Below are 16,382 nucleotides of genomic sequence, written 5' to 3'. Positions count from 1 at the left end.
TCTTCCTAAAGTGGATTGCCACATGTCACTCTAAGAGTGGAAAGCTTTTGCAAAAGTGGATTGTCACATGGCACTTTAAGAGTGGAGGAACTTTGCAAAAGTGGATTACCACATGAGTGGAGAAGACTTTACAAAAGTGGATTGCCACATGGCACTCTAAGAGTGGAGAAACTTTGTAAAAGAGGATTGCCACATGTCTCTTTAAGAGTGGATAGTTTTTAGGGTTTCTTGTCTACTTAGGAGACACCTTTCTCTATAAATAGAAGGGTATCCTTCCTTGTAAAATCACTTGATGAATTTGAATGTTATTATGCCAAAATGTGTGCAAACATATCTTGTCTCAAGTCAAGGCTAGAGCATCCCATGAGGTCCCTCTAACCACCCTTCTCTAGAGTTGGCCCAACCTCTCCGGAGATCCATCAAACACCTCCATCCTACCACAAATACTCACCAAACCTCTCCGGAGATCCATCAAACACCTCCATCCTACCACAAATACTCACCAAAATTGTGAGCCCACCACCATATCCATCGCTTCCGCACAAATTCCACCTCCATAGCTTCATCTTCGTGCTTTGGCCCAACCTAGCTTGAGGAGGACGCTATCAGAAAAATAAAACACAATTTGTTGAGAGTGGGATTTGAACCCACGCCCTTTCGGACCAGAACCTTAATCTGGCGCCTTAGACCAACTCGGCCATCTCAACGTGATAGTATCATCATTTGGATATTTGGTAGATATACTAACATTATTCATCCTGAAAATAACTTAAAACATAGCTTAATGATTAATTTGCCGTGTCTAAATAATTAAATTTTATTGGATACTAAATTTAAAAGACAGTATATTAACAATTCACATTCTAAATATAAAAACTCAAATCACATCGTTAATGTTACACAGAACTTGATTTTTATAGATTAAAATCATAAACTTTGGAGTATATACAACCTTACTTTTTGTGTAGAATTTCTGTCAAATTAATCTACACGTATAGGATCAAAGTGTTGTTACATACGTGTATAGCTATATTACACATAAAAAGTAAAAAAGATAATTAAATAACAATAATAGTTATTTATATATGCATCATTATTTCAATCTTAAATTTAACATCATCTACACGAGAGAAAAAAGAAAAGAAAAACCTTTGATGTAAAATAATATTTTGAGATGAAATTAATTTTTGAAGAACATAAGAATGTGTGAAGTTGAAAGAGTAATATATTTACATGGACAGTAAATGATGAAGAAGTGTTATGAGTTAGGAAGCAGAGAAAGGAATAGGAAAGAGTGATAGAAAGAAACAAAAAGAAGAATATGTTAGAGAAGTTGTGAAAAGGTAAAAGCATAAATAAGAGTTATGGTACAACTGGCAAAGGGGTCCCAAATAAGAATATGTTAGAGAAGGCTTAGTTGGAGACCATGATAAATGAATGATTGTGCTAAAGTGACCTCCATCACTCCCTCAAATGCTGCTTATAATGGACTTAGACCAATCCAATAACAACCTCTCTAACTTTCACATGCTTCATCATTCTTCTATATTACTTTCCCAAATTAATATTTCCTTCAACCCTATCTAACCTCTTTCAATCATATTTTCCCATCATTCTCCATACTCTATACTCTATATCCTCACATGTTCCTTTGCTTTTCCATCTCTCTTGATCAATGCATTTTCACTACAAAAACTTTCCCTTTTTTCTATTTAACTTTTCATTCTCCTTTAATAGATTCATCAACAATTTTAGGGCATCAAAATAATATAAGTTATTATAATTCCTTATCTTTCCCCGCAAAGGACTTTTTTATACCATATTTATTTATCTTGTACATAAAACAATTATATGAAATAACATTGAATTCTCCTTGATCATCAAACACATCAATCTTTAATTTTACATTTAGATTAAAAAATCTTAACAAATAGTGAATTTGATGATAATATTAGAAGATTGAGACTACTCCGTTCTTCATGAAATTGGTATTGTAAATAATAGATCTGACTGTGTTATGTTAAAACACAACTAGTAAAGGTTGTAAATATTTAAAAGTAGATAAGCAGGTACAATAAATCATCCATTTCTCTGGTTATAGTTTTAAAAGATTAGTGTGATGTTATGTGTTTTCTTTTTCAAATTTGTGATTTTATTTTTATAGATTTATAAAAGGACATTGGCACACGTTGTGGGATACCTCTCATCATTGTTTTTGTTGATAGGTGAATGAATTCTATTTATTGTAACTATACATGAATCTTTCAGAAGGATGGAGTAGTGAGACGCAATAAAATAAGTGGCCATGTTTCTATTCTAACGTCTTGGTCGGTGAAATTAAATTTCGTGTTGTTATTTTTTTTATGTTTTTAATTTTTCCCATCTTTTTAGTCTTTCGTATGTGAATTTTTAACTAATTTAATCTTTTAATAAAATTTTATTAAGTTTATTAAAAAATTTAAATACGTTTATAAATTAATATTAAAGAAAAAATATATTAAATAATATAAACAACTTAAATAATATTTGTCAAATAAATTTAACAAAATATCATTAAAAGATTAAATTTATACATTTTTAAAATTAAATGACTAAATTAAATCAAAATTTGAAATAAAAACTAATTTCAATTCTTACTTAAAATTAAAAGATAAAAAAGATATTTAACTATAAATATTAAGTTTTATTTTTGACACTCAAAGTCGTAAATAAGTTTTTAAGAATAACTTCATATATTAATTTACTTGAATGAAAATGTCTTATGATGATATATTGTGATTAAATTTAAAAAAACTTCTTAAAATTGATATGTTGGAAATGCTCTAATAGAAGGAGTTATTGAATTATTCGTAAAAATAAAATCCTAAATAATAAGGGTGAACGATTAATCATGTAGAAAAATCTCTATATGTACTTTTATTGATTGATGATGCAGTTGATAAGAAAAAGTTATAATACTGATTATAAAAGAATCCAAATTTTATTGAAAAACCTATTCCTAATTATATCTACCCTGACAAGGAAAGTTCATGAAAAATGGAAGGTCACTTCAAAAGTGTGGTCAAAAGAAGTGCAATAATAAAAGAATCACCAATTTTGGTGGAACAAGTCATAATTCTAAAAAGGATAATTTATTTTTTACTAAATATATTTAAAAAGTAGGCTGTTTTTTTAAAAAAAATAATAAAACATGTTAAAAAAAAGATAATTATGAACAAGCACCAAAAAGAATGGTCCAGTTGAATAACGACGTTTAAAAATATAATTTTCAGTAATCTCCACTGTTTAAACAATTTGATTTTGGCTCAGATGTTCAAAAATTGATAATTTTAGTCTTACTATTAACTATCCAAATTTTAACCTATAACATGGTCCGATAAGTTCAAAGAAACATTAGCGTGACATTAATCATTTATATTTCACAAGTTAACTATTTTAATATAAAATAAATAAAAGTAAAACAAAATTATAAAAAGTCACCGTCCAACCAAAAAAATAAATAACTAATGATATATTTCTTATGATTAAAATTATTACAGATTAATGACAAGATAACCACAAAATTAAAATATATATTTTCAAATAAATATATAAAATTGAACAATTACGATATAAAAAAATCATATATCATATATCATATCCTTCATATATCAGATATCATATCCTTCAAGACTTTCAAAAGTTACATTGATCTATTAGATAATCCGTTTCAAACTTTGATGCATGATAAAGATATATTTTTAAAAATTTATTAAAAAAAATTTGTAATAAGGATTAAATTTATCTTAATTTTCACCTTAACCTACTTGAAAAATATTTTTAAAAATTAAGACTTTTTTCTCCCTTGTTTAGGAAGAAGCATATTTAAAAATGGGTTAGAAGTCAACTGATCCATAAGTCATATTGAAAATTCTACAAGCATATTTATAAAAAAAAAAACTCAAATTGCATGTTTTTTAAAACACAAAGAAAAAAGTTCAATTAATTTTGTATATGTTTTAAACTAAAAAACAAAATTTTCGTTTTTAAAAAATGAAGTTAATAAAGTATTATAAATAATATTTGATTATTTAGTTGTTTATGTGAAAAAGAGAATATAGTAAGCGAATTAATCAATTATTTAAATAATAATTAACTATATTTTAATTTAATTGGTTATATACATGTAGCAATGTATTATAACTTATAGATAATTAATCATTTATAAGTTAGTTCTCTTAATAAATCATAACAAGATAATCCATTACATTTTAACATGATTCAAATGTCATTGTTTAATTTTAGAAAAAAAAAATTGAAACAATTTGAAAGAGGCATTACTAAACTTATACAAATAACTAAAATGGTCCACTTTAATACATGTGTCATCCAAACAATTTTATAGTAAGCATTACTGATAATAATGAGAAATTTCGTCTTTAAATTATTAACTAAAATTATTTTATTTTAAAGTATATATTAATTTTGTCTCTGTATTTTATAAAGAAATATAAAATGTTTTTTTAGAACAAATAATACTTAAGGATATTCGAGTATCTTATTCCTGCTTCTAATTCTTTTTTTTCTTACTGTAACTCTCTCTTTTCTCATCATCATGAAAACCATGTAATTTTATTTTATTTTGTGAGTACCATCAACTCAGTGCATTACTTTTACTTGGAAAAAATATCATATTGATTGTGTTATATATTAATCAAGCATAATTTATACTTTTTAATGATTGTTAACACTTCCATTAATATTATATAATAATAAATAAACAATTAAAATAAAAAATTGAAATGATAAATGTTATAAAATATAATTTTTTTATTAAAATTTTATAATGATTTGCCTTCATTTTAATTTGAAATGTATTTTATGTATAATTTATATGTCTAAAAAGTGTATTAGCATATCAAATTATTTTACAAAAATTACAATTATATAATATATATATATTTATATTTTTTTTTCCTTTTTGTTGTTCTTATACTCCCTGTTCCCACTCCAAAAAACAAAGATACAATAATACTAAGTGAATTTAAATATTTTTTTCTATCCTATAAAGTTTAACTAAATTAGTGTAAAACACATCTATGGGAAGATATTACATAAACCAATTAAAACAGTATTCCCTTGGAAAGTTTCCCGCTCTCTTTCCCGCTTCCAAATTCCAAGTCTTGTGTTGATTTATTTATTTATTTTGTAGTTCATACAATTTATTTTTCACATTTTGAACCCCAAAACCCCATCTTCTCCTAAAGCCAATTCGCTTTGGTTTTCATATTTCTGAATCTATGAACTATCGCGAAGCTACTTTGGTTGCCACGGCAACTGTGATTGGCGCCATGGCCTCTGCAGTTGCTCTCCGCTTCTTCTGCCGCTCTCAAGCCCGTGTCAAATCATCCCAAAACGGCACGGTTTCCTTTCCTCCGGACCCTTTCGACCCTTCGAAGAGAAAAGGGTAAGTTTGAGTTATCCTGTGGCGAAAAATAGATGGATTGAACTTTTTTTTTTACTTAATTTTTATAATTATACAGATATTTATCGTGGGATGACTATTTTATGGCAATTGCATTTTTGTCAGCTGAGAGGTCCAAAGATCCTAACAGGCAGGTCATGTTTATTTCAATTTTTGTGAATACAATTAAATTTGGATTTTGGGTTTGCTTGGGTTGGTTTAAATTATAAATTTGTGCATTTGGGGTTGTTGATGTTGCAGGTTGGCGCTTGTTTGGTGAGTCAAGATGGTATAATTCTTGGTAAGTTCATTAGGTTCTTATATCCATTTCTCTTTCATATGTGAAACATGGATCTTTACTTTGATTGTTCTTCTGTCAGGAATTGGTTATAATGGGTTTCCAAGGGGTTGTTCTGATGACAAGCTACCCTGGGCAAAGGTTGGCATTTTAAGAGAACTATTTTTGTGCTTTTATTTTAGTATTGTTTAAACATTCTCATTCAGAAATCTCCGTGTTTCAGAAATCCAGGACTGGGAATCCTTTGGAGACAAAGTACCCGTAAGTGTGTTTCGAGGAGATGGATTCTGTTATGCACTGAATCTTCTTTGTGGCTTGACAATGTTCTTGCTGAAGTCATTGTTTTTTTTTTTAATTATTATTAAACGTGATCGTGCTAATTATGCCTTTTCTGTCTACTTTAGTTATGTTTGTCATGCAGAAATAAATGCTATTCTTAACACAAATCACGCCTCTGCTGCTGGACAAGTGAGTTTCGCTACACTATCTGGTTAACATATCATTTAAATGTCTTAATCGGAATATTTAGTTATGCTTTATTTATAATGTTTTTTTGGAAACTTGATTATGTATCTGGCTCAGTCACTGAGTATGCCACTACCCTTACCAGTTATCGTAGAAAATAAATTTCTTAGAGATTCCTTGTTATGACAAATGCTAACAAAGTAGAAAGTTTTCATTAATGTATTTCATTAATTGTGGTTTCCAATTCATTAAGAATGTAAATTTCAGTGAAAACTTTCTATGTTAAATTTCTTAACTAATATATATACTCAGGATTGCTTACAGAACACATGCTTTGTAAACAAACTGTTTATTTAATCACCTGATACAAAAAGGTTCCAATTATCTCTTCTTCTCTTGTCTAATCGTTGCAGCGGCTATACGTGACCATGTTTCCCTGCAATGAATGTGCAAAGATCATAATCCAGGTTGGTAACGTTGTCCTGCTTGACGAATAATATGTTCCGATGAACTGTCTTCATTTTTGTTGTCAAAGCATTAAGTATTTACGAGAGTAGTGCACTACCCCTTCTTGCTCTGATAAGAAAATATGTTGGAGATCTTATATTATATTGATTAAAAATATAATTAAATTAAAATATAGAAGTGAGAGACATTTTCATGGTTTTGCGGAGTTGAGTTTAATGCAAACTAAAATTCTAGGATAGGATATCTGTAAGATGTTTGAGCTAACTTCTAAATTTGCTTGCTAGCTGATTTTTTTTTTAAACTTTATTAACAGTGTTGGGTAAACACAATATTTTTACTAGTTTGTAGTGTTATTTTAAAACCCTAGCTTCTAGTTTTTTATAATTATTACCTTTTTAAAATTATCATTCAATCTTCCTTTCATTTTCTTTTCATGAGGTAAGATTTTTTACATTTAACTTTTTCTCTTCCACTCATAAAGCAGGGTTTATTTATTATTTTTACTTAAGATTTCCCCCCCTCTTTATTACATAAGATATTGATAATAATTAATTTTGTAATTTTTTTATTTTATACTATTTATTTTGACTATTATACTATTTACACTATTTATTTTATTATATTGAGACTAGACTTCAAAATATTAATATTATTGATAAATGATGATTCTTATATATTCCTCTATTTTTAACTATTACATTAATTGAAATAATGAAAACATGATATCTACTAAAAGGTATGATATTCTTTTATTTTGAATTTGATTATAAATAAAATTACAAAATTTTTAAAGTTAATTAAAGACTAAAATTATAAAAACTCCGAAATATATTTTTATCAATGAAGTTAAAAGTTATATACAACATTGTTCTGGGATGCTTATTTTTGTCATTTTATAAGCATATCATTATATCAAACACTTACGTTTTAAAACATTACCAACTCTCAACAACTAGTCAGTTTTTCTTTTACCTTCAAAGCTTTAAATTAGTTTTGCCAAATAATTATAATATTAAAGTTTATCCTAATGATTATAAAAGCTTGTTCGATCACTTACTATCATTTCATTATTAGCCTTGGTGTGAGAATGTGTATTGAAGATGATCTAATAAGTGAGAGATAACTCTGATGTTACAAGTCAGTTTGTGATATAAGTTAATGACAAGTCAAAATTCTAAAATAAATCGCATCATTTATGTTCTTTTGGCTGAGAGGTCCCTTATGTGTGTTGAATCAGGTGTCATTTACAACTGCTACATTCTGTCATTATGTTACAGTAGGCTTCCCTGAGGGGTAAAACTTAGTTTGTATATTATGAGTAACAACTACTTTTTGGCGTTAAGTTGATGAAAATTACAATAATTTATGATCTCTGTATTAGCTGATAATCATATTCAATGCGCGTCTGATAACCATATTCAATGTACACTTGTTGGACATATCTTTATCTTACTACCCAATCTTTAAAAGAGGGGCATTATCGATTAAATTCTTTCTTGCAGTCAGGAGTTTCGGAAGTAATTTATTTTGTGGAGAAGAAATTAGAAAATTCAGCTATGGCATATATAGCCTCTCACAAACTACTTTCATTAGCTGGTGTAAAGGTAACATTTTCGTAAACTTTTGTTTGTAAATAAATTATCGTTGCAGTTCAATAGGCTTGAGGGTACCCACTGATACTGATTCAATATAATTAGCTTCTGTAGCTGTTAGTTCCATATATTTTGTTTTTAATATTTCTAGCCATTCTGAAGAAGATATGGATTATAATATTGGTGTGAAGAATTTTCTTATCATGCAGGTGAGGAAACATCAACCACTGATGAATGGAATTCATCTGAAGTTTGAGGAGAACTAGATTTTGAAGTTTGACTTAAATTTTTACTTTGTAATATGATACAACACCTCTCTTACACATTTCAAGAGAAAGGAACGGAAAGAAGAGATAGTTGGAAGGTTCTGACCAAATCAGCAGAAACCACTCCTCTAATTTACTGTGGACTGTAGAACTGGAACGTGAGCATGTTTAACATCCATAAAAGTTTCTTAGTTGTAGAAACAGTTGTTATTTAGGTCTTGTCTTAAAATATACTCGAAGGATGTGAAGGTTGTTTTTTAGTATGTTTATGTACCTTGTGCGGGGAAGTCGTTGGAAATAATAATCGTTGATATTAGTGCCTTTGAAATTCTATTCCTGAGAAAGGTGCTTATCAGTCGTATAATCCAAAATAAGCAACGAGGACAATTAGAAAACCTTGTAGAATTAATTAAGCCATATGCAAGTAGTCTATAGTAGTCACATTGGACTTGTGCAAGTAAAGTACAAATTAACCAACCCATATGCCCAAGGGTCTTGCCATAATAGGGGAATAAGGCCATTGAGGACCCACCCAATATTTATATTTCCCCCATGATGATATTCAAATTTGGCTCTGTTAAATATCATTCCAATGCAGATATTGCGGCAATCCAGGACAATACAAGATGAAAGGTGCAAAGAGCTATTCACGCTTGGGATAAAATTGAATTCCGAATAGCACATTCGCCGTAGTGTTATACCGGTGAAGTTCGTAAGGAAGTCAGTATTTTTATAAAGAATAATATCTTTGAATGTTAACAAAGCTTCAGCAAGTCCTTATTTTTATTCACGGTTAGAAAATCAAATGATTTTTCACTCAGTAAGCTGACTAGGTATGGAAAGCGTAATGAACTAAGCAACTCATACGCTTCGATATGTTTAAGAATCACTTTCTGAAACAATCAATTTTTTATGCCGTTAGTTTTTATTAAAAAACATTTTCATGTTTTTAATAAACATGTTTAATTAAAAGTGCAGGATGGATTGTCAAAATAGTCAATAATTTAACATTAGTTTTTCTCAATTTTCAAAGTTAATCTGGCTCAATTGAACAATTAAATTCAGAAATTTTTTCCTTTAAAAAAGGCAAAAATATTTTGACACTATACTATGCAGAATTAATGGCTTCAAGTTGCCTACGAAGATCTTCAAGGTCGTCATTGTCAGCTACTGGAGCGTCAGGAGTTGCCTCATGAAACTCGTCTGCACTAGGAAGTTCATGTGTGAGACCTTCCGGCAGAACATCTGAAATACATATTGAGAAAAGGTTAATATAAATATTAATTGAAAATGAACACCGAAAACAAAAACAGATCTTGAACCCTTCAGATCGAAATGTAAACGCATTCCCTACTAATATTTTCAATAGCAATTTAACCTTTGGACGGACCAAAATGTCATAAGGGATAAAACTTTGCGCTTTTGCAGTAATGGTGCACCAGAGAAAGCAACATTTTATGTGAAAACATTTACAGTAAGGAGCTGAATTTCACCCGTGTTCCGACAAACTAGGGAACCAATCAATGCATCTTTGGGCCAGTTTCAGTGAGCTCTTAAAAATAAAAATGAGTTGCACAAGTTAAGTGAATCATCCTTTCACAAGATAAAATCAATCTATGTACTTCAACATTGTTTTAAAAGTTTCTTCATTTAACTTCTGAAAAAGTTAAGATCTATGTAGCATGGATACTGACAGGGACAGGGGACACGAACACTTCAATACTTGTAGTCTCCAAAACGTAGGACACGAGGACACATATCTAATATTAGATCATTATGAATTATTTCATTTAACAATCAATATTTATATATTTAAAATCATTTATAAACAACAATAGTCAAATATAATAATATAAATATTGTCATTTAATATAAAACTGAATCTAATCCATCTATCTAGTATCAAAAAGTTAAAAGTAGTGATCATATAATATTTGTTCTTTATTTCTATAATGATAATAGAAACTTAAACAATAAGTTTACAAGTTTGAGTTTTTAGAAAATAATAGCATTTTTCCTTATTAACATGCTGTTGAAACCATGTCAAGGTTATGTCAAAGACAAAAATATGTCTTTTCAATTGGACATTTATCTGATACGTGTCGTACGAGTGTCGTATGCGGGGTCTGATACTTGTCAAACTCGGGGACACGCCATTTATGAGGCATGTCCGAGCTTCATAGGTTAAGATGCATAATATAAAATTTAGAGAATTTTTATTCATTCTAACTTTTTATTTTATTTCATTGTTACTATAAAAGCACTTATAAAATTATATAAGCTGACCACATCCACAAGAAGTGGGGCCATGCAAATTTTAGTACCAACATTTTTTACTTCCTGAATTATCTAGCAGTGATAACAACCACATAGAAAAGCATGCAGCACTTTAATTCACTTGTAAGGAAGGATAAATTCTGAGCTTATGATTATGAATTTACACTGTCAAAAAATGTAAATAATATAATACCTGAACTTCTGGTATCCGGACCATCCAGCTCAACATCATCAACAACACTGGAAATTAATGCAAAAGAACATCATTACATGTAAAGGCTATAAAATTTCAACAGAAGGAATAACGTTTGATACTATTGGGTACTTTGCATAAATGATAGCGATTAGTAGTAAATCAAGGATAAATCTATGCTAACTGATAAGTGTGTTTCGTATCTTCTCTTACACACATACAAATGAACAAGAACAGAGTCATTAAACACCTTATATTCCATTCATTATCGTCGTGAAGTGGCACTTCCTCAGTTGATAGTACTTCAGCTTCCATTTTTGCTTTGGCTGCAGCATCTCTTGCTGGTTTTGCAAGCATGTATTCTTCCTGCATGACATGTATAGCAGTTTCGTATTTGGAAGGAGCGATGAATTTATTGACGAGATCGATAGGACACGATTGTAAACACTTTCATTACTTTCAAAATTTCAAAACATAAACAACTGACCTGTCTTTTCAAGCAAGCAACATTTGAACATTGAGGGTTTGGCTTCATTTGCATAGTTGGAAAAAAATCCTTTAGAGAATTATATCCCTAAAGATAAACAAACCAGTGTGAGCATATTAGCATACAGTTAATGTATTTAACAAAAACAGAGACTGTCTTTCATTGAAGTAGTCTCACCAGATTCCTCTGAAGAATGAACTCAGTTTGTTACTTTGTTAATTTGTTTTTTAGAATAAAGGAACCATTTGTAACAACTCAGGAAGAAGAATAAAGAAAACACCAATCCATCCCTTACCAAATATGGAGAGACTTGTCCAAAGCCTAACAATAATTTTAGTGTGTTTTGGACTAGAAGGCCAGCAACAACCCCCTAGGAAATCAAATAAGATTTGGTAATGTTAGATAACAATAAACTAAAAGTGTGCTGCACACTCTAAACAACTAACATAAATAAATAAGCCCCTAAAATTAGTTGAAAATGTCATATCTATTGAAAATTTAAAAAGATATAACATCACAAAGTATTTGAATTTAAAACTATGAAGAGAAGCAGCCAATGTAAGATATAGAGAATCATAGTTTACCATAGTGGTGGGTAAAGAGGCAGCACAGACCCCTTCACGCTTGAGTGTGCGTTCATCTACCCCAGATGCAACAACCTAAAAGGAAAACGTTAATGCATGCTTCACATGTTGTACATACTGCATAAAAGACTCACATTTACTGTAAGGTGGATGAAATTACACACATCAATAGACTAGCTATAAAGTAATTCATCCAAAGTTTTTTTATATCTAGTTATTAAATAGCTCAAGCATCTATCTCCTATGGATGAGCTTCAGAAATCATGTATAGTACCAGATATAAGTAAGTTTAATCCCTTAAGGCCACTCATCGTCAATTATGATTCATACACAAACTCATATAAGAATGAGCCATACCAGAGGAGGGGCACAAGCAAAACAGGCAGTTTCACCAGGAATAAGTAATTGAATATGGCCAGAAACAGCATCCTCAGAAACACCTGTTCAAATTTGTATATTTCATGAGTTTCCACACAAAAGAAGATCCATACTTCATACATACAGACTGCAAAAATAAAAAATAAAAAATATTGCATATAGATGCATTAGATGCTGGCCTGTATAACATATGCCAGTAAATAGTCAGTAGCCACGTATAGATACGAAGGAATGCATACTCTTTTAGCACCATGAAATATTGGCAAAGGAAAATTATGTTTTGCAATATTTATCAAAACCATGTTTATTTCTATCTTTGAGTATCAACGATTCTTTTCACATTGCTACTCCATAATATCGACAAAGGTGGAGTCAATCTAGAGAAATTTAGTTTCCTTCCATAAACAAGTCCACGAATTTTATCCCTAACAAGAGAAGAGATCTGCAGATCCTTATGCTTACCTGACTCCATCCATGTTTGACTCAATTCATTACAGGCCTGCAGTGCTTCCAGAAATCAGTCAGACATGAGAATCCCTAGGGAAAACCAAACAGAAGAAAAGTAATTGTTTTTAATTGAAATGATTTTTTATATACCTGGTTAACAGCCATTCTTGCTTCGTAATTATCCACACAACTTAAAACCAGATCCACGCCACTCCCTTCTTTATTTGGGCAAAATGATTTTTTTTTCAAACTTGACATAAAGGTTTCAAAACCTGTGACGGTTGTGATATTCAGTGTATAGCTCTAAATCAAAAAGGAAAAGGGAAATATGTCAGCAGATAAAGTGTATTAACATATTACCAATCATTAAAATGTTTATAAAGATTCATTTTAACAGTTACATCGATACGTGAAAAGATCCCATGCCTATAAACACTGCATAATATTTACCTCTAGTACAACATCAGGGTTTATGTCTGAAAGAGTCTGTACAGCTGCATCTGTCTTAGTCAAACCAACCTGGAAAGCTAAAAATATTATATCACAATTTATGGTAAGGACACAGGGCACTTCTAGAAACTTCATGATGGCAAATATAATTTAATATATAGCTTTGTTGTACAAAATTCTTCAGTTAGCTATTAGCATCAAACTTCACATTTTCACTTTGTCAGCCAAGAGAATTAATGTTAAAAATCACTCATGTTATTAGCCCTTTCAATTTCATGACATAATGTGTAAAAATGATAAACATACAAAAATAAATAATTGCAAAACAAGAAAATGAAGAATTGGGTACTCACCTGATCTGGACGAAAGAACAACCTATTCATGTTTGCAAGCTCCACTTTGTCATAATCATACAACAAAAGTCGACCTATGCCGCATCTAGTCAGCATCTCAGCTGCAACACTTCCTACACCACCTATCCCCTGTGTTTGTGCAAGAATAACCCAAAATTAATTTTTTCAATGAAAACAGAAGAAAGCAATTGAGAGGATCTTTTCGATAGAGTTAAAAATAGTCAGGATCACCTATTGGTTTATCCTCTACAAAATTATTCATCCATTGTTTATGTTCATGACCAAAAGGCTTATCCTCTAATATAAAAATTCAGCAAGGCCGTAGAAACACTTGCATAAATCAAGTATTTTCTCAGTGAGTATGATCTGAATTAAAGGAGTTTATGTCCAATTATAGCTAGATAGTTAGTCTAATTAAATGTCACGCATAACAATCCTTTATGTACAAATAGAACATGGAATAACTTCTAAACATACTAAAACAAGATTGCCAAAGGTAGATAACTCTAATCACATATTTCAATAAAAAAATGCAGATTAAGTTATGCTCCATATGAACAGTATATTCACCATAAATTATGTCATATTGGAAAATATTTTAGCAATGGATAAAAAAATACTCCAACAAGCTTATTATCTATGCTCAGAACTTAGACGGTATATATTCCTAATTTCTTATCAAAAGAAATGACCATAAATAAACAATAAGAATGTCATTCTAAGCAGTTCCCAAAATAAAGGTGATTCTAAGAGGAATTAACGACAAGAACTCCTTAATTAAATCCCAAGGGGGAAGAATAATGTTTCATGCTCTTGTGATTCAACGCACTTCGGTCTTTGGAACTTATTAATTTATGCCATTAGATATTCAAATAACTAAAAAAATAAAAAACACGCAAGTCACAAATTTTATGCTACAGCAAATAAGAGTGATAAAGGAGATTAATACAGACAACTATGGCAACGGAGAAATCGCGTATTCTTTCATAGTTCTCCACAATACCCATTCTCTGAAGTGCCATAAGCCGACTATAAGGATTGCTATCTACAACCTCAGCACTCATATCCTGGCAACAATGTAATAAGAAGAAAAACCATTCAATTAAACTTAACACTGTAAATTCATCAAATAAAAAAAAATACAGTGATGTACCAGACCAATAGGCAATTCAATTACCTCGACTTTGGAGCGTCGAACAGGTGCAGCCGCTGCAAGCTTGCCAAGTTCCTCAACACGCAATTGAATCTTCAAAAAAATAAAAGCAAAAATACACACATTTTCGTTATTTTATAATCGGATCTAATAACGTACATTAACACTCGTGAGGAGTCTTCAGCTTAATTGATGGAATCGGGATATAAATTCGGAATTGAAAAGAAGAAAAACCTTGTCGAGCAAAGCATGGTGAGATGGATCGGGAAGCGATTGACTCAGAAATTGAAGATCGGCGTTCAACTGTTTGAGTTCGACCTCCATCTCGCTCTGGAATCAACAGCGTTTTTCAAACGCCTGTATTCTGTTTTGTGCGGATCGCGGGTTTCTGTGGATAGTTGGAAATTTGGAATATCCAGAAACCCTGAGTTTGAAGTTTTAGAGCAATGTATTGATGGTTGGCGCTGTAGTCAGAGAGAGGTGGCCTGGCTCCCTGTTATTGTATCTAAGCCTATCAGTCCACTAGGATCACCAGCATAGGCTCTAACTTCAACTCTCCCTGGTGCTGCCGCTACTTGCTTTGGTTAGTGTATTAACAATTTTTTTGTCCTGATTAAGAATGTCAATTCAAACATAGTTTTTTTTTTTTCCAACACAGAATCTAAATCAAACAGTGTAAAAACAATTATCTAAAAAATAATAATTTATTTATTTATTTTATGTCTCACTCGTTAATATTTAAATGCAATTTTCGGTGTTTGCAAATGTGCCAATTTTATAGTTTAAAAATTTAGCCACATATGTAGGTTTTTAATTGATGCAATTAAGCAATTTTAATCCACTATTAATTTCTATTATAATTAATTTTCAATTTTTTTATTAATATTTTATATAAATAAGTAATTAACATTATTATTATTATTATTATTATTATTATTATTAAATATGTAGTATTCTTTTAAGCAATAAGATGAAATATTAGAGAACCAAATTTGTGATTAAAATTTAATGCGGACTAAAAATGGATTTAAGGCTAATATAAATTATCTAAAAGAATTAATGCAAATTTAAATAATATTATTCTTAATTTTTCATATATTTTATGAAGGATAAAAATATTTGAAAAAAGTAGAGTGTTTTTTATATATCATTTCAATATGAATATTACATATTAATTGCTCTTAATTATCTGCATTAATATTGTAAGATTTTTTTTTAAAATTATAAAAACTATCATTTTAAAATAGAAAAAAATAATAAACATCCTATTGGAGTATGAATATTTCATTGGTATTTTAAATACCTAAAGTTTTGTTCACTTAAATGAATTTGGGAAAAAGTGATTGAATGAATTTGAGAAAGATTTGAAAATAAATTTTGTTGTTGTTTATTTGAGTGAGTTTAGAAGTAGGTAAGAGTGAATTTGAAAATAAATTTTTTTAATCTGTCACATCAATCAAATCATATATTAATTCTCACAAACGTATAAATGATGAGTTTATACTTAAATTTAAATTAAAAGAAAATT

The 16,382-nt window shown here is 29.9% G+C and overlaps 2 protein-coding genes and 1 non-coding gene across 3 annotated transcripts; 1 reads left to right on the top strand and 2 right to left on the bottom strand.

Moving 5' to 3' along the window:
• Nucleotides 1-626: 626 nt before the first annotated feature.
• TRNAL-AAG (transfer RNA leucine (anticodon AAG)) lies at nt 627-707 on the bottom strand. The gene has a single exon. It is a non-coding gene; the product is annotated as a tRNA-Leu (tRNA).
• Nucleotides 708-5,157: 4,450 nt separating this feature from the next.
• LOC108337917 (uncharacterized) lies at nt 5,158-8,863 on the top strand. The gene is made up of 9 exons (XM_017574507.2): nt 5,158-5,446; nt 5,523-5,598; nt 5,705-5,744; nt 5,824-5,882; nt 5,965-6,002; nt 6,146-6,209; nt 6,620-6,673; nt 8,177-8,278; nt 8,476-8,863. The coding sequence occupies exons 1-9, from the start codon at nt 5,280-5,282 to the stop codon at nt 8,530-8,532; spliced, it is 657 nt and encodes a 218-aa protein (XP_017429996.1). The 5' UTR covers nt 5,158-5,279; the 3' UTR covers nt 8,533-8,863.
• A 653-nt stretch (nt 8,864-9,516) lies between these two features.
• LOC108323847 (ubiquitin-like modifier-activating enzyme 5) lies at nt 9,517-15,453 on the bottom strand. Its single transcript, XM_017556630.2, has 14 exons — nt 15,089-15,453; nt 14,879-14,947; nt 14,655-14,768; nt 13,702-13,830; nt 13,349-13,417; nt 13,049-13,201; nt 12,914-12,950; nt 12,431-12,513; nt 12,074-12,148; nt 11,785-11,859; nt 11,490-11,576; nt 11,253-11,368; nt 11,003-11,049; nt 9,517-9,777 (listed from the first exon to the last, which is right to left on the bottom strand). Exons 1-14 carry the CDS (start codon nt 15,176-15,178, stop codon nt 9,641-9,643), a joined length of 1,281 nt encoding a protein of 426 aa, XP_017412119.1. The 5' UTR covers nt 15,179-15,453; the 3' UTR covers nt 9,517-9,640.
• Nucleotides 15,454-16,382: the final 929 nt, after the last annotated feature.

This window comes from Vigna angularis, chromosome 1 (assembly GCF_016808095.1).
Source record: "Vigna angularis cultivar LongXiaoDou No.4 chromosome 1, ASM1680809v1, whole genome shotgun sequence".
Lineage (NCBI taxonomy): Eukaryota > Viridiplantae > Streptophyta > Magnoliopsida > Fabales > Fabaceae > Vigna > Vigna angularis.
Note: the sequence above shows the minus strand (reverse complement) of the source record. Positions and strands in the feature narration are given on the sequence as shown.

Bases quoted from the DNA above. Each gene is read 5' to 3' on its own strand.
- LOC108323847 (XM_017556630.2), bottom strand. From the start codon at position 15,178: ATGGAGGTCGAACTCAAACAGTTGAACGCCGATCTTCAATTTCTGAGT. The intron at 13,831-14,654 runs GTCTGTATTAAT...GCACAAACACAG, and splicing joins ATTTCTCCGTTGCCATAGTT to GGGATAGGTGGTGTAGGAAG. The intron at 12,514-12,913 runs GTAAGCATAAGG...AAATTTGAACAG, and splicing joins TCAAACATGGATGGAGTCAG to GTGTTTCTGAGGATGCTGTT.
- LOC108337917 (XM_017574507.2), top strand. From the start codon at position 5,280: ATGAACTATCGCGAAGCTACTTTGGTTGCCACGGCAACTGTGATTGGC. The intron at 5,447-5,522 runs GTAAGTTTGAGT...ATAATTATACAG, and splicing joins GACCCTTCGAAGAGAAAAGG to ATATTTATCGTGGGATGACT. The intron at 6,210-6,619 runs GTGAGTTTCGCT...TAATCGTTGCAG, and splicing joins ACGCCTCTGCTGCTGGACAA to CGGCTATACGTGACCATGTT.